This window comes from Abramis brama (assembly GCF_963993115.1).
Source record: "Abramis brama genome assembly, chromosome: 1".
Classification (NCBI taxonomy): Eukaryota; Metazoa; Chordata; class Actinopteri; order Cypriniformes; family Leuciscidae; genus Abramis; species Abramis brama.
Genome location: NC_139963.1, coordinates 3,914,417 through 3,941,766, shown reverse-complemented (window position 1 = coordinate 3,941,766; position 27,350 = coordinate 3,914,417). Strand labels below are relative to the sequence as shown.

Here is a 27,350-nt window from a genome sequence, read left to right as displayed (position 1 = left end):
TATAAATACACTTTTGAATCAATAGATTAAGCTATAAAATGACTACATGTGAGCTTTAAAGTTCAATTCTCTCTATACCTTTATCAACTGTATAAACTAACTTCACAACTTTTACTTGCACTGATATAGCAAGACTTTTTCTTTTAGTTGTCCTCTTTCATAGACAGCCATTTTGTTCTTGCTGTGTAAATGTGTTTAAATGCCTAATATTTTTTTTAAATCTCATAATATTCTGCAGAAGAAAGAAGTGAATCGCAGTTTCACTCTTTCTCAGCATGTGATTGGCTGTTCACTGCTGATGTCACACCTAAAATCCTAAACTCAGGATCAAAAGCCTGAGTTGACAGAGAAAGTTGATGATTATCATGGTACCAACAAAGCCTGGCTGGATTGGTTTGGTTTGGTTTGTCAACTCAAAACTAATCCTGTAACCCGGAGTTTGTTCAACTACCTTCATGGTACAGGCCCCTGGACTTTTGTTGCACTTGAACCACGAATACACACACAAAAAACCCTCAATTTGACCCCCATAGGAATGAATGGAATACGAGGAATGCTTCAGCACACATAGAAAAACCTAAAAATGCTTAAACTTTATGTCTACATGTGTATCTGAATGTACACTTAAGAGAAATGGCTTTGGGACCCAGAGGATATAGAGCTATAAGGACATCTAGAAGTCATGAAATATCATGTTATATTATTTATTTTCCACAAGAGGTCGGCAAAGATCCCAATGTAAGATATTTTGAGCGGAATTAAAAGGGTTATGCATGAAATTGTGAGTTATTTTGAATGTGTGGAATGTGCTTAAATTACTATTTATTTATTGGTCAAATCTAGTAATTTAAAGGTAAATAAAAAAAATAAAAAAAAAATCTCCCCCAAAAATTTGCATTAGAAATAGAAAAAATATTATCAAAATGAAATAAAATAAGTACAGCGTTTTTTTTTTTTGTCATCCAGCTTGACTGTAGTTATTTGTATAAATAAAAGCTCTAAACAAATGTAACATTTTTTACAACTGAAAATTATGTTCTGGAATGTTTTTCATGTGCTTAATAGCTCTGGATTATATGGACTCATTATTTGGTTATTGTTTAGTATTTTGTATATTTCCTTCACACACAGATCATCATATATAAATCGCTTTGACGTTGTGAATGAAAGGATTTGCATATATGCAAATGAAAAGACTTTCTCCATGGGGTGCCCCGTCCACTCATGCCTTCGCCTGATATTTTAATGCGGTGACATTCAAACAGGTGTGACTCAGTTGTCCAAACATTTTTGTGGCCACTGTATGTGTAAGTAGTTTTAGCAAATCGATCCCCATAAGTATCTTAGCATAAAGGGAGTCATGGGTTAATATAAATAAAGCCAAACGCTTACCTTAGTATAAGATATATTCAGCGGCAAAACAGTTACCTTGAAAATGATGGTCTAAGAGATGGACCCTGCACAACAAAAGAAACACATTTCATGTTACATACACACACAAAAACATGCATCTCTAAACTAAACGTCTCTTAAAACTTTGATAGGATTCAAACTTTTATGCATTTTATGGTACAGGTACAGCATTTATATGAGAAATGGAGTATAGTATTCACGTATTAATGCTATGGTTCTGCGAGACCGCTCAAACACTGATGAATTATCGTGCACTCATACTCAATGCTTTATAACTCTTAACTTAATATACATGTATAGCAGTGGGCAAAAGCAAAACATCTCATTTCAATAAAAAAAAACAAAAAACAAAAAAAACAGTCCTCTACAACTTAATATTACACTGTAAAAAAATACCAACAGCATCTTAAAGGTTGACTGCATGCTTTCCAATGTTAATTCAGCTCAGCCAGAGACTGTACAAGACAGGTACGGTCCACATGCTATTAAGCCCACCTAAATCTAAGTTTTCCAAGTGTTTTTACAGATATTTGAAGAGTATTAAATCAAATATGAATCTCTCATCTAAACACCATGTTGTGTGTTGCGTCAAAAAATCTAAAGTGGGCTTGTAAGGTACATGTGTGAAACCCAACTGTGCCAAAGTAAAAGCTTCAGATTTTCTTAAACACCTTTGATTCATTTTGAGCTGCTGATCAAACAGGCCAGATATGATGTACAGTTTTACACTAGTCTCTGTTCCTCTGCTCATCATCTGCCACGACCTCCTCCTTCACTCTCTCAGTTTCTTCTTATCAACTACATATTTATCTGTCAATGCATCAGGTTGGTACATGAAAAATGCAAAGGAAAAAATGTTCTTCTTCTGTTTTTAGTACATCATTAAACCTTAAACTGGTAACTTAAACAACGGCCATTACTTTCACCAGGCGTGAAAATTGACATGACAGAGAATACAGAGAGTTATAAGAATATTATAGCGCTTTATTCAAGATCGTTTCACAGCAGCTTTACAGAGATAACAGGAAAATAATGCATCTCGGCTGTTGTTCACTCAGTTCTGTTATAAAGATCATTAATTATGAAAATACTGAATATATGCACATCTTTAATTTTATTACTGAAGCTTGAATTTGTACTTTATTGTATAGAATATTATTTCTGTGGTCAGCTGATTACTTTTTTTTCAAAATTGTTTGTAATTGCAATGAAGTCACTGTATGTTTTGTATTTATTGCCAACTTTGCTTGTCTGGCTGGAGAGATATTGATCACATGGTTTGATTCAATGACACGTTTGAGGTTTTAAGGATCCAACAATTCGCTTTTAATTTTGTCTTAATAATGCAAATTATCCAAATATACCTACCAAATACACCGGCTGGCATTTTGTCAATATGAGCCTACCAGCCATTTATTACCAAGATGTCTTTCTAATTTATTACAAACCAAAAATTACATTTATTTTTGTATGCTCTACATTGTGTGGCAAAAAGGTGTAGTATACAGGCCTACATGTTAAAGTATAAAGAAAGCATTGTTAATAAGCTAGCTTGTTTGTCCACAGTTCAGATCATAAAGTTTGAATGACATATGATTAAATACATATATTTGACTTTAAATGCCTATATTCTGTCTTTATTTGCAACAACAAGAACATAAAGGAAATAATATTCACATAATACAGTCAAGTGGGAAACACTTTACTATATGGTTACACATTAATATATTTCGTTCAGATTAGTTCATGCAATATGAACTAACAACAAACTATTGTGTTTGTATTTATTAACATTAAACATGATATGTTTCCGGGGACGTGAATCTGATGATCTGCTGGGCCAGAGACATTAAACATACAGCTAAGCCATATTCAAAAATTAATGATCCAGTTATTAATACAGTACTTTTATATGTTTGTCAATGACCAGAAATCATTTTTTTAATCACACTCTCGTCTTATGCACAATTTACTACTAAAACAATGACATTGTAATCGAAGTAGAAAAAATAGCCTATTTGTAGCAATTGTTGATCTTTTTTATTTTTCTCCAATAGAAACCTTTCACAATAAAATGTTATCTTGTCTCAGACTCTTCGCTCTGCTTTAAAACATCTGATAACTAAAACAGTTCAACTGCATTACAGAAATGTAATTATCAATTATGATTGTATTACTGTCATAATACCCAATGTATTACAGAGGCCGTCTCAGATTATACATTGGCTGCAAATAAATGAATAAACTTAATTAATCTTGCATGCTTCCAGTTTATTTAATTTATTTAAGAAATGCTGTGGGAAAACACTTGGGCTGTGTCCAAAACCACATCCTCACTTGAGTAGGTACTTATATTAAATAAGTAATTACTTCAACGCCTCTAAAAACGTACAGTATGTTCTACATAGTATGAGTGTAATCCGGATGTACTACATTCATCATGTGACCGTTCACAAACGCTCTCCCGTGGCCTCATGGGACAGTGTCCATCACACACACACCTCAGAATCTCACTGGAAGTATATCGATCAAACGAGGACTTTTCTCCTACTCTTTCATGAGTTCTGTGAATGCCATACTGTTTTTCGGCTACGATACAGTGTGGAAGTGTGTGATTTCAGGTGCAGTTGGGTCGTCTTCAGGGGTCAGAACTCAGTTTGCAGGATTTGTGGACCTTATATAACACTCTCAAACTATCTAAGACCCTTTCCAAGCACAGTGAACCGACTCGGTCTTGTGAGGGGGTCTGGGTACGGTGTGCTTTCGGCTGATGGTGTGGCTCACTAGAAACACAAACTGCTCCAGGCTCACTCCATGCAAAATCCAATTTAGTTCATCAGACGCCTCCGTATCAGCTGTCACATCAGGTCAGCGAAACTACAGAAATTGTAACTATAAAAGGGGGTTCACCCTTTATTCGATCGCAGTGCCTCTGACTTTGAAGACACTACTTGTTTTTTTTGTGCAAAGTTGAACTGCAGTGTTTGTTTCTTCCATGCCACTGCACTGTTTGGGGAAAGAGGGAAAGCTGATGTCATGTGTAATTGTGCAGTGATCGCCATGGTAACAGCATGAGCCAGAAAGCGGTGGGGTGGGGGGTTGCCCATCCGCTGCAAATCAACAGCACGTCCCAACCTTAACACACACTCGCAACACACACACACTCCATGTCTTTCTGTGACATCCATGATGCTTCACTGTGAAACTTGTCATATTTTATTGTACAGCTCTTCAGCGCTTCAGTCCAATGAGATATCAGTGTGTGTGTGTGTGTGAGGGTGTGTGTGTGTGCGTGCAATGTTGCAGAAATAGAAACAAAGTGACCAACAAATGTACTGACGCTTGTCACGACCAGTTATAACAAACTCAAGCCAATAAAAAGTGTTTATAAATCAATATTAGCATTCCTTCCATGTTAATGAGTTATACAACATCACACTTCGCCGATTGCTTGGTTAATATTTTTACAATGGTGCAACTGGGCATACACACACACACACACACAACCTCATTTACCAAACTGAAGGATGATGGATGTCATGAGTATAGAAACAGAGAACACTGATTGGCTGTTCAGTGATTGTGTTTCGACACGGCTCGTGTTCACAGCATCTGAACACTCGACTCTCACGCATTTCTCTGGTTTGGAGACGGTGTGTGTGTGTGTGTGTGTGTGCAGTGAAAGACATGCTTTTCTCTGGATTGGAGATGGTGTGTGTGTGTGTGCAGTGAAAGACATGCTTTTCTCTGTTTTGGAGCTGGTGTGTGTGTGTGTGTGTGTGTGTGTGCAGTGAAAGGCATGCTTTTCTCTGGTTTGGAGATGGTGTGTGTGTGTGTGTATGTGTGTGTGTGTGTGTGCAGTGAAAGACATGCTTTCCCCTGGAGATCTGCTCCCACTCTTTTGTGCTCGCTCGCGACTCCTCTTACATAAGCAGATCCAGCGCGCACCAGTTCTGCTGATGAACACAACCAGGACTGGCATCTCAAACACAGGCTGAGCAAATCACAGACGCATTTTAGTACATGAAGAAATGCATGGGCAATCTGGTGAGCTGTTAAAGTCCCACTGTAGTCAATTTTATCCCTTAAAACTAGGGGTGTAACGATACCCTCATGTCATGATAATTGATGGCTGCTCTGTTAAGTCTTCGTCGTCGGTTAGGAACCTGGGTGTGCTCTTTGATACCAATCTTTCATTTGAAAGCCACATTTTTAGCATCTGTAAAACCGCATTTTTCCATCTTAAAAATATATCTAAATTACGCCATATGCTTTCAATGAAAAATGCGGAACAATTAGTTCATGCGTTCATGATCTCAAGGCTAGATTATTGTAATGCTCTACTGGGTGGTTGCCCTGCACGCTTAATAAACAAACTACAGCTGGTCCAAAATGCAGCAGCTCGAGTTCTTACCAGAACCAGGAAGTATGACCATATTAGCCCGGTTCTGTCAACACTGCACTGGCTCCCTAATAAACATCGAATATATCTTAAAATATTGCTGATTACTCATAAAGCACTAAATGGTTTATCTCCGCAGTACTTGAGTGAGTTCTTAACGCATTATAGTCCTTCACGTCTATTGCGATCTCAAAACTCCAGTTGATAATACCTAGAATATCAAAATCGACTGCTGGCGGTAGATCCTTCTCCTATTAGCATCAAAACTCTGGAACAGTCTTCCTAACATTATCCGGGAAGCAGACACACTCTGTCAGTTCAAAGCTAGACTAGAAACACATCTCTTTGACCTAGCATACACATATAAAATTATACATTCCTATTATTCAAATCAGTTAAATGATTATTAGGCTGCACAGATAAGGTCAGCCGGAACCGGGAACACTTCCTATAACGCCCAATGTACTCGTTACACCATAAGAAGAACGCAGTGGCAGGCCGTGCATTTCACACTTAAGCCTTCAGTGGTGTCCTACCCAAATTAATCCACCTCTTAATACCATCATGACACCATGGCTATAGAAACCATCAATATTATACAGAAACACAGAATAACAGGCTGTTGCATCACATACCCCTTTTCCACCAAAAAAGAACTGGTTCGGAACAGGAGCTGGTTCAAAGTTGGTTCAACTTGCGAACCTTCTCAGAACCTGTTTGTTTTTCCACTGACTAGAGAGCTCAACGAACGACGTCGTTACGTCACTGTGTACGTTGCCATACGTCTTCAAGTCCAACTTCATGCGCCAACTTCAAGCATAACAATTACAATGGCGGACTAGATCGTCTTTCTGGAAATGTTTCTCCTGGCTTTGCGATCCTATATCGGGGTCAGAAGAAGACGTTTAGAACACATTTGTGCTGCTCGTCTGGATTACTATAGATGGAGGTTACGCTCGAGAAGAAGTTCGACAATACCCCTGCCCCCAGCCCCCGACGTAAGCATGACGTGGTAGAAGAACGGTTCTAGTCCAGCGAAGAGTTGGTGCCGCTTTGGAACCAATTTTCCTGGCCAAGAAACGGTTCTTTGGCTGTCGAAACACAAAGAACTGGTTCGCGAGTAGGCACCGGCTCCGAACCGGCACCAACACTGCGCTCTCCATACATCCTCTTCTCCTTTCACTGCAGCCACAGCTGTTCCATGCATTTTTGTAGTACCCTCTGAGTTCTCCGACCTCGGAAACCCCGGGAACCCCGGGTTTTCCCGGGGATTTGAAATTAAGGCAAATTGTGTTTTTGTGCAAATTCTACAGGAAAGAAAACGCAAAATCATAAATGGTTCTTAGAAAAGTTTACCCACTGTTTTGAACAATCAAAAGTATAGTAAATACATTTCTTTCAGGTGATATATTTTTCATTAAAAATTATTTAAACCGACATATATTTTAAAAAAATCATGATTTTAATAGTATGAAAATGTTGAAAATAATATAATTTAATGATTTTTTTTTTTTCGATCATGAATTTGCAATAAATAAAGAAATCATATTCAGCACAGAAAAAAACGGGCAAAAACGGGGCCCGGGTTAGCCAGGGTTGGCTGTACTATAAACAAATGTAGGCTAAATAAAATGTATTATAGCCTACTCACCAAATCTACTATCTGTACACAAAATCCATTCTGCTTTCTTTTCTCAAGAGGACTTCAATCACACTGTTGTACAGGTTATTTGTGTGTTTCAGCTCCAGCAATAATTCCCTTTCTATCGCCATGGAGGCTAATGGTTCGACAGAAGCAGTGGACACAGGGACAGTCCGCGCCAAACATGACGATGTGTGCAGATGCCCCATGCTCTCAAGGAAATGAAGGAGGTCAGTTGGACTGTTGCCTTCAAAGTCAGTCATGGCATACATTACAGTCAGTTCTGTTTTTAGCCGGGACACATCGAACAATGATCCGTGACTGTGTCAAGCTGGTAAAGGCTGCATGCGGGATTTTTTTCCGGTATGTCTGAAACTGCTGGGGGTCGAGGAAGGAGAGAAACATAAATGCGCGCAGTGGCTTCATAGATCTGACCAAATTGGCCCCTCTCTCGCTCAATGGTGTCACAAAACTCACTCACCCTTGTACATCCAATGTTTTGCTCTGTAGTATTGCAAAAAGCACATCTGAATACTCAAATCCCATTAAATGTGTGAAGCAAAAAGCAAAACTCAAAATCATCCAGACGTGCATTGAATGCATCAGCACAGAGTCCTCGTCATACCCATCATGATGTTCATGTGGTGAAACAGCTCCTTTAGGGCAACTCTCTTCTCAAAAACTATACTGGCCAATCTTGATGAGTATTGCCACCGTGTTGGTGCCACACGAGGAAAACGCCGCCGGCAAATTTCGTCCAGTAGTTGCGTGCGCTTAGGGGATCTGGAGGAAAATGCAGGTAGGCCATTTAGAAGGGCAAAAAAAGATCTTGCATTCCTTAAGCTTTGAGACAGTACCAAGTCCAGTCGATGTGCAGAGCAGTGTATGAATAAGGCCATAGGTGCCCTCTCCCAAACTTTAGCCTGCACCCCATTTAGTCCAGATGACATGACACTCGCGTCCGTCACATAACGCAGAACCAGTGCGAGCTGCAATGCGTTACTCACATCAGACGTCTCGTCCACCATTACAGCGACAAAGGTTGCTTTTCAATCTCGTCTCCCATCACTTCAGCAATGGCATTAATCAGGTCGTTTTATATTTCGCCTGACGTCCCTCAAAACACTTTGTTTGTGGACAGGTGGTAATGTAATTCTGTGTTGTTTTCAGCAAGAAAAGAAAGAAGCTCCATGTAGTTTCCTCTATTTGTGGATCCAGCGCTTTCATCTTGTCCCTGAAACGAGAGTTCTTCTTTACCCAAAAATATGACTCAATCTATCAGTCTTTTCAATATTTCCATGTTTTTCTTCACCTTTTCGTTGTGGAGTTCCGTTTCCCTGCGCACTTGTTCACTGAGCTGTAGATCCACTCGGGTTTCCCAAAAGTTTTCAAAAGCACAGTTGCTTGTAAGTGTCTGGCCGTGATTTGGTGTCTCGCTGTTGCTTTGGTTAGACAACTCAAGTGTGCAAACCCAGTGTGGCTCCAAACACTCCAAGTCGATCGACTGCAAATAACAGGCATTCCCAGCAATACACTTTGCAGAGTTCCTCGGAGGCTGTGAGCCAGGGGTACCGCTCGTAGTTACTGCATTGGAAGTGGCAGGTAAACCCTTTCCCCAGCTGGGACAGGCCTGCTAGCTTCGGGATTGGCCGAACTTTCCTTACGATGTCCCGCTTTTCTTGAAAAGTCCGTCTTGAAAATGGCTTTGCAAGTAAATCTGCAACCAAATTAATTTCTTCTCCTCTGTCAGCCATTGTGGTTTGTAAAATAGAAACAGCGTTATTTAATCGCTACATGAATATATTGTTATATTGTACAGATGCCGTTTGCGCTGACTGTAATGGTACACGTTCTGAACGTTCTGGACGATGTTATTCTAAGCCTGCTAGATGGCCCCGGTGTTGCCATCTCGAAATCTGATTGGTTGATTAAATCTGATTGAGTATCTGATTGGTTAAAGCGCACCGTTACATTGCCATTCATTTTTAAGCTACAGCACTATTGATTCTGAAGGCCTCAAGGCAGAGATTTCTTTGATCATGGCAACACATGATGGCTGAAATATGATTGGATAAAAGCTCTAACATAAGCTTAGACTACTGGAAGCAGCGCAACCAAGAAAAAAGCTATGAAATTAGGAGAATAGACTATTGGGAATAATTCAATACACATTCATGGGAAAAATACATTACAATGCAAGTCAGAGATTCTGATAGTGTTTAGGCCAGCAGAGACGGCCCACCACTGGAAGAATGGCATCTATACTTCTGACCTATAATGCTGCCTGAACCATAATCACACACTGTTCGCCACGTGGCTATGCGGACGCCATACATTTTTATAGGTATTATACATTTTTAAGGCCAGACAAGTAGTTTATTGAGGGTTGATTTGTAAAAAAGGACTATTTTGCCACTGTCACCTTTTTCCACCTTTGTTGCCATCAGCTTGGCTTGTTTAGTTGGGGACATTACATTTAAAGAGCACCTATCATGGAATTTCGAAATTTACCTTTCATGTAGTGTAACATAGATCTAAGTGAACAAAAACATCCTGCAAAGTTTTAAATATGAAAGTGCACCGTATATAAAGTTATTGTCTTTCAAAAGTAAGAGTCGACTCTGAGTCATTTTTATGAATCGTTAGAAGACCGAAGCTTTTTCTCTGACTAGATGACGTCAACTTGTCAAGTTATTTGAATACGATACGCCCACTTATTGCGCTCCAAGACGCCAGTGAAAACGTCATGGCAACGAGACGCTGTATTCTGAAGTGCGACTCAAAAACAAACTTTTTTCATCTGCCCAAGGAGGAGCATTTGAAGACTAAGTGGCTACAATTCATATATACAACTATACCACAGAAGTATAGTCCGAGCCTTGTGCTTTGTTCGCGCCATTTTGAAAATGATTGCTTTACCAACTTAAATGCAATCAAACTTGGATTCGCGAGCTGGCTGATACTGAAGGAAGGTTCAGTTCCAAGTGTATTTGCATCAGCTTCCTCCTCCGTAACCCAACCTGTAGCCTAAGTGTTATTAATAATTGTTGCTTTTATGTTTTATGTAGCATGCTTAATAATTATTTTGTTTGTTGTGTAAGCACCGTTTAGCTTCTAGGTCTTCAATAACAATTGTATTGAGATATGTGAAGTGTTTGTCGTTGTTTTCGGAGTTGTCTTAAATAATAGAGTAATACCTCATAGTACTGGAATTTTTTTTTTTTTTTTTTTTTAACGTTATGTTTATGCATCGGGCTAACGCAAACAAAGACTGATTGTGCTTTTACAATATGAACTCTGGGCTATGCTCGCTAACATAACATTAAATTCCTTATCTTACTTTAAATTTTTTACTACTAATTAATTTTTTAAACTACAAAGCAGTGCACTATAATCATTATTATAACACAATTTAATTGATAAAAGCATCATTGTACTCCGTGTTAAACAATATAAGTATTATCTCTGTAAACACTGCTAACATTTGACTGGGTCATCGGACCAATCACCGCAGATTAGCGTCACGTAAAGGCGGGGTTTTGAAAAGTGATTCACTAAACGAATCATTTGAGAATCGCGGTCAAAACAGGTAAAAATAAATGCATATTATAAGAAAACTAAAGTGTTTTTTGTCATTGCATGCATGCAAAACTGTTGTTGGGGACTTCTAAAACAATATTCGGAACATTTTAAATGCCATAATAGGTGCTCTTTAACATTTAATTTAATATTCAACAATAATATTGATCTGCCTGCATTGACACTATTAGTTTATTATCAGAACAACTCAGAATGTCAGTGGAGAAAGGAAAGGCATATAGTTCATCAAAATACACCATACACTCGCTATATTGCTAATGTACCCGATTTTTCATATAAAATACAGATTTTTTTTTTTACAGCAGTTTTAAGGAGAAAATACTCATTATTGGTGTTGGCTTATGAATTTGCACATGGTTTGTCTTAAAGCATATTAAAAACACCACATAGACATATAACATTAACAGCTGGATTTCTAACACAGGGTGACTAAGATATTCACTTACAATTAAACTGAATGTTCACATTACTTTCAGGCACAGTATTTCTCCATTAGTAGCAAGAAAATGTCTTGGCACAAGAATGGCTCGCTTACCAAATCACTTTTCAAATTAAAAGCCAACAATTACAGCTATTATTTACTTCTTTATTAAAACAGTTTGATCTAACCCATTACCCAGCACAACATTAAGCAGTGCAGTGGCTAAAAAGGGCTTCTTACAGGTCTGGTGACGCACAAACTTTAATTCACTGACGAGTCCTGCATGCTCATCGCGACCCAACCCCGATTCTGGATCAAATATGGTATGGGTGGGCAGTCACAGCTTGGTTTCATCCAGACCAGTGGCTGATTTAGGTGTGGGAATCCTGATTGGGTTTCTATCGCTCATTTGCATATCTCATCATTGACTACGTTTACATGCAGCCAATAACCTGTTCAAAACCGGAATATTAGCAATAACCCGGTCGCGCACGGCCATGTAAACACCGGCAAAAACCCGGATATGCTCATATCCCGGTTTTTAAAAACCCGGATATGATCCCTGGGGTACCCCTTTTCTAACCCGAATATTTGGTCATGTAAACGCGTATCGGCATATCCCCATCAAAAGGAACATTGATTTGTGTTCTGCGCATGTTCTATTCGCAAGGAATCTTGGTCTTTTGAGGAGATACGGCGCATACTAAACCCCGCGTGCAGTATACCGGAGGTAAACATGGCGAGACGCAGCACAGCACCACACTTTTGGAGCGAGGAGGAAAGCGCAAACAAAGGCGATCGCTATCTGCCCCGAACTATTCACTATCCGCGTGCTGCTGCTGTTGTTGTTGTCTTTGGATACAGGAAGAAGAATCGGAAATGATTGCCAATTGATTACAAACTCCATGTATACAGGAGTAACTCTCTCTGCTCACGCATGTAAACGGGTTATTCCGAATGTTTCAGAAACCCAAATAGTGACCTTAACCCGACCATAACCCGAATTTTAACAGCTTGTAAACGTAGTCAATGATGTCACGTCACTGTGTGGTTCACATAACCTACAGTAAGTGTGTTCCCTTCCCTTATTCTAGTTTCAGTTCAGGCTTGTTCACACCAGCAGCCACAAAGCAACATGATCCCACTGATTGATTTCCAGCAAAAGTGGCTGCTGACGTGACACAGTTGATAAAAGCAACTATTAATGGGCTGAAGTCAGTGCAAGTGCTCATAATACTCAGAGAAGTGAACCCTATAGTTCAAACAAAGCTTTTCACATTAAATCAAGGCTACTCAACACAAACAAACTGGGAATGGTTCAGGGAACCATGGGAAACAGCTGAGCACTGTTAACTTCATAGTCTAAGTTTCCTCACACGCCCGTCTGAACGGTCCCGTGAACACTTGTGGATCGCTGCCATGTTTCCACTGATCTAAATATATATGACTGGTTTGCTCACTGCAATGTGAAGAGCCAGCAGGTGGAGGAGCACTGGGAGAGTCCCAGCACCATAATGATGTTCCCGACCCACAGACAGCATTACTGACTGACAAACCCTGGACCCAAGACTCAAACAGAACTCGTTTTTTTAGGATATTTCTGTAAATGAATTGCTACTTCGGGCGTTGTCTGTAATGTTTATGGTCTTTTCAAGCGATATATAGAGATCATTAAAGGGATGGCTCACCCAAAATGTAAAATTCTCACGATGTACGAATGCTCTTAAACATGAAACTGATTCAAATAAAAATTAAATATTACAATACAAGCCTTTGTTGCTACATTGCATTATATTTGATTAAAAAATTATCATGTATCATCTTGCTCAGTGTTATAGGCATATTTTGCTGAATTAAGATATTAATTTAACCAACATAAAGTCGTTTTATCTTAACTGCTTCAAAATACAGTTTATGCCGTTAATGAAATGATAGTTAAATCATTTACAGTTACTGTACAATACCGTACAACACAACTTAATCACACCAGCACAGTGATTCTGTACGCCATACAAAGCTTATATCTGCATTCATTCACTCCAGAACGAGCATTATGAGATTGGTAATACGTTATGGTCTCGTCCGTCCGCCAATCTGATGTTCGAATATGAACTGAACTTTTTAATAAGCAGGGGTAATTCATGAACAAAAAAGTTCTTTGAATTTTGTATTTTATCACGTCATCACATTGTTTAGAACATAAGAAACAAATAGTAAAAAATTAATAATTTTTGCAAAATTATATTTTATTCATATGTTATGCTGTGTGTAGTGACATCAGGACTCTTTTTTTTTTTCAGGGTTCTTTTTTTTTTTCATTACATTTTTAGGTTTCAGGATTTTTTTTTTAACCAAACTTTGCATAAAGATGATGTTCTGAAAGATATAATGGAATGAATTGATACACTATTTTACTTTCTGCAATATGTGGGTAAAATGGCCATAAATGTGTTTTCCCGTTGTATCCATACACTGTATCTAATTTGCATATTAATGTGTTCATGGGGCAACCTGTAATAAAAAAAAGTGCAATAATGGGAGTAATAATTGGCAACATTTTAATAATATCATCTAATATTTCATAGGAATATTGATGTATAATTATAATTTCCCTATTCACTTCTTGTGTCTGATGCACATGCTGTGAGTCCTGGTGTTTCCACAGTGGACGAGTATGAAATCAATACCCTGTTCTGTAACAGAAAGTCATATTTTAATTTTAAAACCCCATAACGGTTTCCTGAGATGTTGATTTATGAAATACAATTGGAAAAGTACTCAATTTAAATGATAATTACAATATATTATCATATTTCCATAAGACTTTGATCACTAAATGAATGTCAGTCATTTTTAAAGGCCAAGGAGAAGTTGTTTTCACGGGGAAACCTCCAAACATTTGGTGTCTCTGAAAACTGAGACATGTGCAGCGTCAGAGAAATCCCCTAACATATACACTGCAGAGGACAAACGCCTATTCCTGGCTCCCAGGAGGTCAAACAAACAACCATTTACATGCTTAGGATGTTTGCATAGTACGAACATACAGGGAGACTTCAGATATAAACACACAGACTCATAATGTAATGTTTTCTCAATACAATCAGACGATTTCCCATTGATTCAATATAATGTGTGGGAATACCAGATGGAAAATCAGTGGTTGTTTCACATTTACATCATGCATTTTATGCACATTTAACAATATATTTCCCCCTAGAATGTTTATTTTTAGATGCCAGCGACATGAAACGTCAGTGAATGTCATTCATAAACACTACTAGGCAAGTATATGCAAATATGCACCTGTAACTTTCTCCAGTGATAGTTAGTGCTGGGCGGCAACACCAAAAACCTGAAACTGTATTTTTTAAGACTCCGGTGGTTTCAAAGTAGTTTTATCTCTTTGCATGGTTTTATGCCTTTATATACGTCTATAATGGTTTGTAATGTCATATCAGGTTTGCTTGGCTCACAAAAATTAAAAAATATGGAGCCTCTTCTAAAGTTCCTGGATGGATGATCATAAAACATGAAATAGTGCATATAATCAAAACGAGATGTTTAGTGTATGTGTATTTGTTGTTTTTGTGTAGACATGTTTATTTGTCATGTTTTTTTTTTTACCCAGCAATGTATGGTGTATGTGTATCTTATGGTCATGCATATGTATGCATTTCCATATTTTTATTGTTTAACTTGTTCATATTTTGTGTACTGTATGTAGAATGAATAAAAAATAAAAAAAATAAAAAAGACAATATATGAAGCATGCAGAACGTAAACCATTTTTAAAATGCAGTAAAAACAGAAAATAGATTTGCCAACAGCTTTAACATTGCTGTGCTAACATTTTAACATTTAATATTCCTTTTCAAAACAAAACATTTTCTTAGGGCCTTAATTGAAATCCATCTGCCAAAATACATATATAGAATCACAACAGGGTAACAGCTGCATCATAACCACATTTAGCATCACGAGTATAGATGCTTTTACTCAAAAAATCACTTTAAAGCACTCTTGAGTGTTTGTAATAACGTGCCATTGCAAACTAATGTGGCAAACGAGGCAGAAAAATATGAATTGTAGCTTTTTATGAATATTAAGCTACATGTTTCTTGTTAGCATTCTCATGGAAACTTTATTAACATTATTTTAAAATATACCCTAAATTGCATGTTAATTAAACCATACAAAAACACAGCAATTATTATAGAGCATGGAGATTTAAAAAATACATACAGTATGCATAATTAAAAGCGGTTTACTGCCCAGCACTAGCAGATTATGAAAATCAGTAACACTATGAAATGCAACCAAATAAACCACAATTCACTCATAATAGTTTCAAAGACAGCCTATTATTCCTGTTTTCTGGATTGTGCAAAAAATAATAAACCAGTCTGCAACTGATATCCCAGGCTTATTTTTGTATACATTTCTAAATGTTAAGATCTATTTTGAGATGTGTGTGTGTGTGTGTGCTATGAATGAGGGTGAGTGTGTAGAGATGTTTTGTGTAGTTGAAGGGGATTCAGTCAGAGCTGAACCACAGATGCAGGTTTAATGTGATCAACTTCAGCTTTTAGAAAAGGGTCCATTGCCGGCAGAGGGAAGTTTTTAAGCTCAGGATGAGGATGAGGATGATGAATCTTCAGATGCACACTAGAAACATGGATGCTCAAATGAAATGCAGAAAGAGAGAGAGAGAGAGAAAAAAACACCCCAAAATCACACAAGCTCTTTCAGTGGTTGGGTATGAATGCTTTCCAGCTTCTGCTATTAGCTATAACATTAATATGTGACTAGTTTTTAATGTTATGCTAATTAATTTGGGTAATAATATTTAAAATGTTCAATCCTCTTCTCCTCCTGAATTTGCTTTAGATTTCAGATCCCATTTTCCTCATGTCACATAATCACGCATCGTCGCATTAAGCAATATGATAATACTGCCGTATAACTGCATACACTATTTATTAATGCAGATGAATAAAAAAAAAAAAAAAAATCATTCTTATATTGATGGTATGCTTGTCAGAGGAAATCATCTCAAATGTGAAGATTATTTGTTCATATTTATACACCTCTATTCCACAGAGGCATCTTATGAATCGTTATGTAATTTTTGCATAAATAAATCACATTAAAACGACCAACGAAACGTTAACGTTTGAACGATTTGATTTCATATATAGATAAACACACACACACACACACACACACACGATATTCGAATCCACAACGACATTTGATGAAACCTGCCCGAAAACAGCTCTTGTAATTTCAATAGCCTATATCTGATATATAAATATGATTGTTACAGTATATCTGATCTGTACACGTACCTTTCTCGATAAAAGCGTCCGCTATATGAGAGATGTTTGAATACGCGTGTGGGAAATGTCACATCTCGGCTCCTGCAGCTGATTCACACAGTGAAGGGTCGCACAATTACTCCTCTTCGAGCTCTTTAAAATGGCTATATCCCCTTTAGTCTTCAGTGTAGTCGGGCGATTAATAAACGAGGTCAAACATCAACAAATAAAAGGCGCTGGAAATAAAACCCGTGAGAAACGCGTATTCCCTTTCAGCCTCGAGCACTGAATTCATCAGTTGACACAGAGAAACGAAAATGTCAGGCGTCCTCGTTCTTCATCACACCATCATCGACTTCAACACACACATACACCGAACACACACACACACATTCGTCGTGTTTCATCTGTTAGCCGCAGAATCTTTCTTCTTCATCGGTTAATGTGCTGCTGTTTCTTTCACTGCATCTGCTGCTTTCCCTCTGTCTTCACAATCACGCGCGTTCTCAGCTGTTTGATTCAATCAATCAGCGCAGCACAGGCCCCGCCCCTCGCTGTCAGTCACAATCAAGCCCCGCCCATCGCTGTCATTCACAAACGAGCCCCGCCCCTCACAAGCAGCCATCCCTCACAAACATGTTTACAAAGCTTTTTATTTTTATTTTTATTGATTTTATGTTATCTTCAAAAAGGTAGATACTTAGTGAATGCAGAGTGAAGGAGGCTAGAGAAAAGAGAAATAATTACAGAAATACTTAGAATTTATTGCAATTTTATAGCCTACTCCTGACTGTCCATTAAGGTATGGGGCAGATTCTGTGCCGTAGCAACAGCTTTATGATTAATATGGAAGTAAAATAATAAATAATAATAATAATAATAAAAATTATTATTTTTATTAGGGGGGGGGGGGTCTCTTCATTAAAAATTCAATAATCCATATTGAGCTTTCTCTGTCACTAAGGAGATACAATTCGACATTGTTGAATTTGGATTGGCATTTAGAGATATTCTGAACTCTGAACCCACTCATTTTCATAATCATAATTTAGATCTAATATAGACCAATTTTGAGCCGACGTCACAATTACGTCACAGCGTTAGCTGGTGGCAAAACAAACAGAAAACTGGAGGCGGCCGATACAAACCAGCACAGATTCGGCTACATAATAAGGAGCTTAAATTATTATTATTGTTATTTAATGTCATCTTGTTGTGTTGTTGGGTGCAAGAATCGACGGAGTACAGGCTCCAATTTGAAATTTTATTTGATAATGTTTTCTAAATGATTGTGATTATTTGTGAATCATCTATGATTGTATACATTGTTTTGATTGTGACTGGACTTTTTGAAGAACCTGGTAAGAAAGTGTCATGAAATACATAGTTAAAAAAATGAATATGCTGTATCTGGAATTTTTATTTCTAGAAAATATTCACATCATCAAAATTGCACCGTAATGTCACTCTTTACATTGTCGTCTTCTGTCTGGCCTTGGCGCTGGCTAGGCAGAACTGCAGATCGTAGGCTACCACACAAGTCTTGTGAGTGACCTTGCACATTAAGATAAAATCGGATTTTCTCCAGTCATTGTTAAAAAACAAGCTAACAAAACTTGCACACTAACGTTAGTGAAGCGGCCAGAGGGATCGTTCTGCCTCCACCTAAGCTTCGCCCACAAAAAAAGTCACCATGTTTACCAACTGAAAAGGGGTCTATTGCATAGACAGTATATAAACTGGACACAGCGACCCCATTGGATTCAACGGAGACAAGTGAAGTCAATTAGAAGCACTAACTTCCTGATGGCTGAGCGCACTGCGCAGACTCACACTGAGCTTGACGACGTAGATGTGACGTGAGCAACCCATCTGTCTTCTAGTAGCTGTGCCGAGAGAAATCTGAATCATTCCCTTCCGAAACTTGCAGAGACGGAGAGTGTGAGTAGGAGCTGTCCATGAGCTAGGAGCAGGAGCAACTTTTAGTAGGTATTCTGATTAATTACTTTGACATTTTGCCTCCACGTCCCCCCGATTGCGCGCAAGCTTCTCCTCCTGTCCATACGGTAATCTCTCTACTGTGCGACAGAGAGTCGCGTGGGTATGACACAATCGTTAGCCTATTTTTACAAAAACTGCTTCTACGGGGCCATAACGTAAGATACAAGGTAATGGAGCCTTTTATACATTTTCGTGTTTCTTTAGAAATAAATAATGGACAAATGGAGTCTTTAAACGCCTCAGATGTAAAGTTATTCGCTGTCAAAGTGACGCCAAAATGAATGGGAGTCAATGGGATGCTAACAGCAGGTGATGGTCTGCTAGCCAATGGCTGCGCCCGGGGAAGCTTCAACATAATATGAAACGCTGCCCCCCTGGTCTATTGTCACATGGAATAAATTGTAATGCCGTTGAAATTCTGCAGCAGAGCGATGACATCTCAGATCATTATCTAGTCTCGTGTAAACTTCATTTAGTCAAGGCTGCAAAGCCGACTCCGTATTACAAATATGTTAGACCTATCACTTCTGCCACTAAAGATTGCTTTATTAATAATCTTCCTGATCAGTTTCATCATTTCAGCATCCCGGATAGCTTAGAAGAACTAGATATTGCGACAGAAACTTTTAACTTTCTCTTTTCCAGCACTTTAGACACAGTTGCTCCGTTGCGCTTAAAGAAGATTAAAGAAAATAGTCCAACGCCGTAGTACAACGAGCACACTCGGGCCCTTAAGAGAGCAGCCAGAAAAATAGAGCGTTGCTGGAAGAAAACAAAACTAGAGGTATTTCGCATTTCATGGAGAGAGAGCACGATTAGTTACAGAAAAGCCATAAAAACTGATAGATATTCTTGTTTTTCGACTCTCTTAGGAGAAAATAAACACAACCCTTGGTATTTATTTGAAACAGTGGCTAAATTGACAAGAAATAAAAGCTTTTACTTCTGAAGTTTCCAAAGAGCACAGCAGAAATGACTTTATGAACTCCTTTACTTACAAGATTGATAATATTAGAGAGAAAATTAAAACTATGCAAGTGTCTACTACAGTATCGCATCAGGCAGTGTATTGTAGGCTAGTGTCCCTGAAAAAAAAATCCAATCATTCATTGCAATAGGAGAGGTAGAATTGTCTTAACTCGTTAAATCATCTTAATCAGTGGTTCTCAAACTTTTTACACCAAGTACCACCTCAGAAAATATTTGGCTCTCCAAGTACCACAATGACCAATATGAAAATACAGTAGCGTAGTAGGCCGTGATGCGTCATTAAAGGCTTGTTCGACTTGAACCGGCGCTGCACAGACCGATCGGTTTATGACATCCGTGAGAGCAATTAGAGAGCAGACGGCTCCTTATGCTTTTGAATCGCTCTCACGGTACTTTGATGTAGTGATGTGACCAGGGGGGCAATCCAGCACCCGAAAAGAGTACCACGGGGGCCGCCATTGGTTAGCAAGCCATCACCTGCTGTTAGCATCCCATTGACTCCCATTCATTTTGGTGTCACTTTGACAGAGAATAACTTTACATCTGAGGCATTTAAAGGCTCTATTTGTCCATTGTTTATTTCTAAAGAAACACGACAATGTATAAAAGGCTCCATTACCTTACGTTATGGCCCCGTAGAAGCAGTTTTTGTAAAAATAGACTAACAATTGCGTCATATCCACACGACTCTCTGGAAATTACCGTATAGACAGGAGGAGAAGCTCGCAGTCAATCGGGGGGACGTGGAGGCATAAAGTCTGATAAAGTCAAGGGAGAAGCCCATAGAGAGTCATAAAGTTGCTCCTGCTCCTAGCTCATGGACAGCTCCTACTCACGCTCTCCGTCTCTGCGAGATTCGGAAGGGAATGATTCAGATTTCTCTTGGCACTGCTACTAGAAGACTTACAACTGTCAGACGGGCTGCTAACATCACATCTACGTTGTCAAGCTCAGTTTGAGTCTGCGCAGTCGCTCAGCCATCAGGAAGTGAGTGCTTCTAATTGACTTCACTTATCTCTGTTGAAGTTTACGGGCTCGCTGTGTCCATTTCTTTTGGATGTGACGTTTGGCACAGAGGCTTCGAAGCTTGTATCAAAAAAACTAAACATCACACATTGAAGCAGTGTATCGGAGCTTGATTCGTTTTGCCAAAACCATGTGATCTGTGACGTCCGAAGCTTCGTTTCCACACACAGTCACGTGACTGCTTCGTATTCAGATTCAAAAAGTGCGAACCCCTTGAGCAGGTTTCGAGTGTCATGCAAGTCCTGTTCCTTAATAAAAAAACTTTAATTTATTAAATAACCCACAAAATAAAATGTCAGCTCCCCAGTTCACAAGCGCTTCACCATTCCACACAATTTTCTTTTATTTTGATTATACATGCCTACATGAGCCTTGCCTATGAACTCATAGGATTAGGACTGAGGCTAAAGTTTATGTGAATAAGGCTACATTTGTAGATCAAAGCAGATTCATAAGAATTGTTTCTGTACAAGTGAATTAGTCCCATTTATTTTTTTATTTTTTTCATAAATTAAAAAATTAAATTCATAAATTAAATTCATACAGTTGTTTGATCATACATTGTATAAGAACTACATCAACACTAACACATGAATTATGAGAATTATTTGTATTGCTTTGTGGTTTACAGAGCACAAAGTGATTAATTAAATGAAAAAAAAAAAAAACAGAAAAAAAGCGGTCTTCTGGGACAGAAAGGCAGCTTTTCCACCTTTTGACCACAAGATGTCATTAGTGTGCAACGTGTTGAAAAACTTTGAGCCAAACCATTTTACGATACAGTCGAGGGGGAAAGCCCCAGTGCTTCACAAAGCTTCATTTCACCATCACTACTGTGCAGCGGCGGTTCAAGTCGAACAAGCCTTAAAGGAGACATATCATGCTTTTAAATTGTTCCTTTTTACATATAAATCATACATTTGTAGTCTCCACAGGCCCCTTTTCTACCCCTTTTCTGATGTGCGTCTGAGAGCAACTCGTTTTGGTGCGGTCTCTTTAAATACAATTGAGACACTTCATACCCCGCCCACACTCGGTTCAACTCCACCCCGTTCGGCCATTTTTGTAGTTTGATAGCAGAGATACGATTATCTAGCGGCACAGAAACTTTTTAGTCACACGTTATTAACAAAATGTCAACAACGGAAGACTTGTCCAGCCAGCCTTACATGTTCGAGCCAGAGTCGGAGCGAGATGAAAATGAAGACAACGAACCTGTAGAACAACGTCTTCATATGGATGTATCGCAATGGTGTGTTACTGTATTTACACATGAAACTTTGGTCTTCCGACCTTTTACCACCGTGTCGATTTATTTTGATTAATATGTGCGAGGGAGAGAGAGCAAGACAGCGTCTAGTTTGGAGACGGTGAAGTCTTGTTTACACTTTTGCCTGGCTCTGAAGAGAGAGAGTGAGCGCGCGACCGGGTCTCTCTCTCTGCTCGTTCTTTCAGTTAAAGATGCGCCACAAGCGCGGCAGTTCATCTACATTAGACGGTGTAATGAAGCGTGTGGGTTACTACATCCAACAACCGAACATTTTAACTTACCCTCTCGTAACTTCTGCATCCTTTAGCTTGGACTACAAAATTGGGTAACACTTTAGAATACTGTATCTTACTTACTGCATAACTAATAAGTAATTATTGAAGAACTAATAGGTAATTATTCATTAACTACTTCTTCACTACTGTTAACTACTAAGGAAGATGTGTTAACTAATCAGTATGTAATATATTTTTATGATTGTGTTAAGTAACAGTTAGTTAATCAATAAATAATGAATTCTGTCATAACTCTTGAAGAACTACTACTAATTATCTACTAATTAAGGTTCAAGAAAAATAACTAAGAAGTAACTACTAATGAACAGTCATACAAAACTAACCTCAGATTAGTTTTTATATTTTATATACAGTACTGTGTGTGTCTGTTTTCCTCAGCATAGAATGCCATTGAGTAAATTCATGTTTGAGGCAATGACTGAGGGAAACTGAAAATATAGGGAACTTATTTGTAATTCATAAATAATTATCAAATAATTCTGCAGGAATTACTTAGAACCTGGAACAGTATTCTAAAGTGAGAATATAGGGAACTCATTAGTAATTAATAAATAATTATCAAATAATTATCCAGGAATTAGGCTACTTATAACCTGAAACAGTATTCTAAAGTGAACATATAAGGAAATTAATTAGTAATTAACAAATAATTATTAGATAATTCTTCAGGAATTACTTGGAACCTGGAACAGTATTCTAAAGTGTGAATATAGGGAACTCATTAGTAATTAATACAGAATTACCACATACTTCTGACAAATCAAACTTACTGTAAAAAACACATTATTAACGGTATTATCTAAACCTTTGTAAAATAGATAAGTTATCATACATTATGATACATTTTGCTAATTAAATAAAAAGTTTGCTTATTTGCAGATCAATATATAGCCTAGTAAATGTCTGCACTTATCTTTCTTATTAGTGCTGAAGAATGACTAAAACTGGCTAGAAAATAAAATAAAAAACATTGATCAGTGCTTTTTACTTTTCAAGTAATTACCTTTGTACATTTACTAAGGTAATTTTGAAAATGAATAGGCCAATAGTTTATCATTTTACTGGAGTAATATTTTATTGGGTTATCTGTACTTTTACTCAAGTACTTGATTTGTGTACTTCATCCACCACTCCACTGCTAAAATAAAACGGTTTATTGTCACTGTGTATGACTGTTCATTAGTAGTTACTTCTTAGTTATTTTTCTTGCACATTAATTAATAGATAATTAATAATAGTTCTTCAAGAGTAATGACATAATTCATTAGTTATTGATTAACTAACTGAAACTTAACACAATCATACAATTCTATTACATACTAATTAGTTAACACATCTTCCTTAGTAGTTAACAGTAGTGACTTAAGTGTTAATAAATAATTATCTATTAGTTCCTCAATAATTCCTTATTAGTTATGCAGTAAGTAAGATACAGTATTCTAAAGTGTTACCCAAAATGGCAGCGAGAAATAAAAATGGCGGATTGCTCGAAGTGTTGGGCCGGAAGTCAATGTCCTTATTTGGCAGTTCCTCTGCAAATACTGTGACGTAATAGTTCAAAAAACATCATAGATAACAGAAAAATCGGAACAGGTTGAAAAATATGACCAAAACAGAATATAAAGATATCAACGAAGCACCTGAAGAGAATAATTTCATCTTTTCTGTACTTCTAAACACTCCAAATATACAACAAAATGCATTTAAGGGCTAAAAAAGTGCATTTAGCATGATATGTCCCCTTTAAATCTCCGATGCCGAGAGCTGAGGAAAAGAAACCCCAAGTGAAAAACAATAAGCCCAGACTCCTAGCGTGATTATCTGTATATATATATACACCTCTTAACTCGTTGATTGGTTTGATTATCTGAATGTGCTCCACAGGTGTTTAATTAGGTTTAATTATCTGAATGTGCTCCTCCAACTTTGTTAATAAAACATAATTTCTTAATATGCCACATATGGTAGGGATTGATCTTTGAGTATTATGATTGGATGGAATGTACATAGTGGATGATTCTGCTTAATCTTGTGTATAAATATGAGGCTCCGTCCTTAATAAACTTGAGAATGTGATGGTACTATATTGTCTCTGCTCTATCATTCTCTGCAGATAGTTTACCAAGAAATTAATCTAACTATCAATATTCAGGCCAGTGCTGTAGCAATGCATCACTTCTTTTCCATGATGTTTTCACTGCTAGCCATTATTGGGCATGTGAGCGTTACGTCTGCAGAAAGTCCTGCATTCAGCTATGGCCAAGCTTATGCATCTGAGCTGACGGTGTCGAATGGAAAGAGTTGGGGATCGTGGGGGTCTAAGGACATGTGTCCAAGTGGAAAGTTCGCTGCAGGGTTTAGTCTGAGGGTAAGTTGGGCATTGACTTTATTTTGCTAATATGAGGGTGGAAGAGCGCTTCAAAGGTTCAAAACAGTGGAGTTGCTGTTTGGCATTTAATTCCAGGTTACTCCAGGGAACTGCACCTGCTTAAGATTTAAGTGTCTGTGTAATACTAAAGAGCATGATAACGGTAACTAAGTGTTGGGTTATTTACTTTTTCAAATGGAAGATTGTCTTGTTGTTTTATGTGATGTGTCACTGCTTCCTGTAGCTCACACAGTAGAGTGTTGGCGCTTGCAACACCAATGTCACGGGTTCAATTCCCAGGGAAAACAAGAACCGATTAGAATGTAAATGTGTACCTTGAAATGCAATGTAAGTTGAAAGCATCTGCCAAATGCATAATGTTTTAAGGTGGAAAGACCAATTGATGGTGATGATACAGCGCTCAATGGGATTCGTCTTCACTGTATCGATCTGTCCAAAGGACCATCAGACTCACAGGAATACACCACCATTGAGTCCAAAGTAGGAGGGTAATGGACTCAAATTATTAACAATTCTTGCAGTGTTTAAGCTAGATAAATAAATAAATTCAGGATTTTGTTTGACTAACAATTGATTTGATCAGGCAACCTCTTTGTGTGTTTTCTTCAGCTGGGGTGAGTGGACAGATATCAAATGGTGTCCTTCTGGAGTCTTGACATCTTTCCGGCTGAGAGTTGAATCTTCCCAAGGAGACGGAGATGATACAGCCGCAAACAACATCAGGTGAGTGTGTGGGAAAGGGATGTTATAACTTCTAGCACCAGTGTAATTATAGCACCATCTCTTACCCATCCTGGTTTTATTTTACTATTTAAGGACTCAGTTTTCCCCCATAAACCAACTCAGTTTAGTTAATATCACACTCGCAGTCGTGCTGCGGTTCAAGATTGCAGTGATTAGGCTGTCGGCTGCAGGTGATCATGTGACTGACATTCAATCCAACAGCACAATTACATATTTTATCATAATACTGTCCCATCTGAATTTTTTCCAGGTTCTACTGCACTGGAGGTGCTGTGCTGGAGGGTGCCGGCACAGACTGGGGCGAATGGGGCTTCTGGAGTCCAAAGTGTCTTGGAAACGGAATCTGCGGCATCCAGTCACTGGTAGAAGATTCACAGGGAAGTGGAGACGACACCGCTCTCAATGACGCGCGCATGTTCTGCTGTTCGCTGGTGTGATTAAGGTGACGTGATCGCAATCAAAAACTCAGACTGACACACTGCAGATCAACTAAATCTGTTTATTCTTTCAGGTGTGGGAGGATGACGGCAAGAAGACCAAATGGATTGTAATTATTGATCATCATACTATGATAAACTAACATGAACCATGTCATACAATTTTAAAGGGATAATGTAAAGTCAGCCGCCGGTCATTATCACAAATTAAAATCTAAGCAGATGATCAGGACATTTGCATCCCGCTTATTATTGAAGTTGAAATATGATGTTCTTTCTTGTAGGTTAGTGACTCTTCTGAAGACTCCTGAACTTCTGCTGTCAGTCAAATGGTTGCCAAATATAAGCAATAAAGACTTTATAAACAGAACATTGGAGTCTCACATTGTTTTGCACAACACTTTACATCAGATCATTCATTACATTGAATGCTAAATAAGTCACTTTAGACCATCTGCACTAAATTGTCTTATCCGTTCATGCATTCCCTGAGAATGATCAGCGTAATCTACAGGAACACTACATTAAGTGTAATTGTCCATAGTGGTGGGCAGATCGAGGCTTCATGAAACAGTTGAAGCAAATGTGCCATATTGTGTCGAGGCTTGAAACAATCCGACACCCATCTCAATGGTGACACCTAGTGGTCACTTGCAGGTGTTCTGAAACAACCTTGACAAGCAATTAATTTTTTTGTTTTTTTTATTGTATTTTTTCTAATATGTGAAGCTTGTAACCTGTAGGCTCCTCACTGTGCATAATGTTATTTTGGTCATGAAAAATGAATATTAATAGAAGAAATCAAGCCACAATGTCTCTTTTATTTATTTTTTTTATAGATTTTTATTAAAAAATATTAATTTCTCTGCTGTGGAAGGACTTGGCCTACTTTTTTTTTTTTTTTTTACAGATATTTTCTCCAGCCTTTGATAAAATCCTCTCACAAGTGGCACTTGTTGGCATGCAAAGATATTTTTTAGCAAGGACATACAAATAATAGTTCAAACATACCTTGCTAAGATGGCCCAGCAGTAGCAGGCCTAGGTACAGGGGGAATGCCATCCTCTGCACCCTGCAAAATTGCGCTCCTCAAATGGCGCATCATGGATGTGTTGTTGCAGTAGGCTTGCTGCCGATCACAATACATACATCTCACTTTGGCTCATAGCCTTAGAGCTCAAACATGACAATCTGGGGCTCAGGTCAGGAAGCAGACAGGCTGGCTAAACCGACCGTCTGCTAGCGGCCTCGCGTCACCCAGGTCAGATAAATCCCATCACATAGAGCCTCTTTCACCCATCTATCATCATATAGAGACTGTGTCTGTTCCCCGAAGTTGGAAATCCAAAAAAACGTTTAAACCCATCTAAGGTTAAAAATTTAATTGATGTTCAACAA

The 27,350-nt window shown here is 38.2% G+C and overlaps 2 protein-coding genes across 5 annotated transcripts in view; one reads left to right on the top strand and one right to left on the bottom strand.

The window, feature by feature from the left end:
* gprc5ba (G protein-coupled receptor, class C, group 5, member Ba) overlaps window positions 1–17,358 on the bottom strand; it is a 38,725-nt gene extending 21,367 nt beyond the window's left edge. For 2 of the 3 annotated variants that reach the window (XR_014608361.1, XM_084130253.1), the window contains exons 1-2: window positions 16,830–17,352; window positions 1,429–1,457 (exon numbers count right to left, since the gene is read on the bottom strand). The gene's annotated coding sequence lies outside the window, so the exon portion shown is untranslated. Of the gene's footprint in view, window positions 1–1,392; window positions 1,458–16,829 lie in introns of all 3 variants that reach the window. The other variant, XM_084130254.1, reaches the window with a different exon arrangement.
* A 4,530-nt stretch (window positions 17,359–21,888) lies between these two features.
* LOC311079329 (vitelline membrane outer layer protein 1-like) lies at window positions 21,889–26,328 on the top strand. Of its 2 annotated transcripts, none has more exons than XM_084108623.1 (6): window positions 21,889–22,068; window positions 25,138–25,259; window positions 25,381–25,494; window positions 25,766–25,957; window positions 26,027–26,062; window positions 26,237–26,328. In XM_084108623.1, the coding sequence occupies exons 1-4, from the start codon at window positions 22,066–22,068 to the stop codon at window positions 25,950–25,952; spliced, it is 426 nt and encodes a 141-aa protein (XP_083964749.1). In that variant the 5' UTR covers window positions 21,889–22,065; the 3' UTR covers window positions 25,953–25,957; window positions 26,027–26,062; window positions 26,237–26,328. The 2 variants fall into 2 exon arrangements, with proteins under 2 accessions (XP_083964749.1, XP_083964748.1); XM_084108622.1 differs by lacking the exon at window positions 21,889–22,068 and adding an exon at window positions 24,435–24,750.
* Window positions 26,329–27,350: the final 1,022 nt, after the last annotated feature.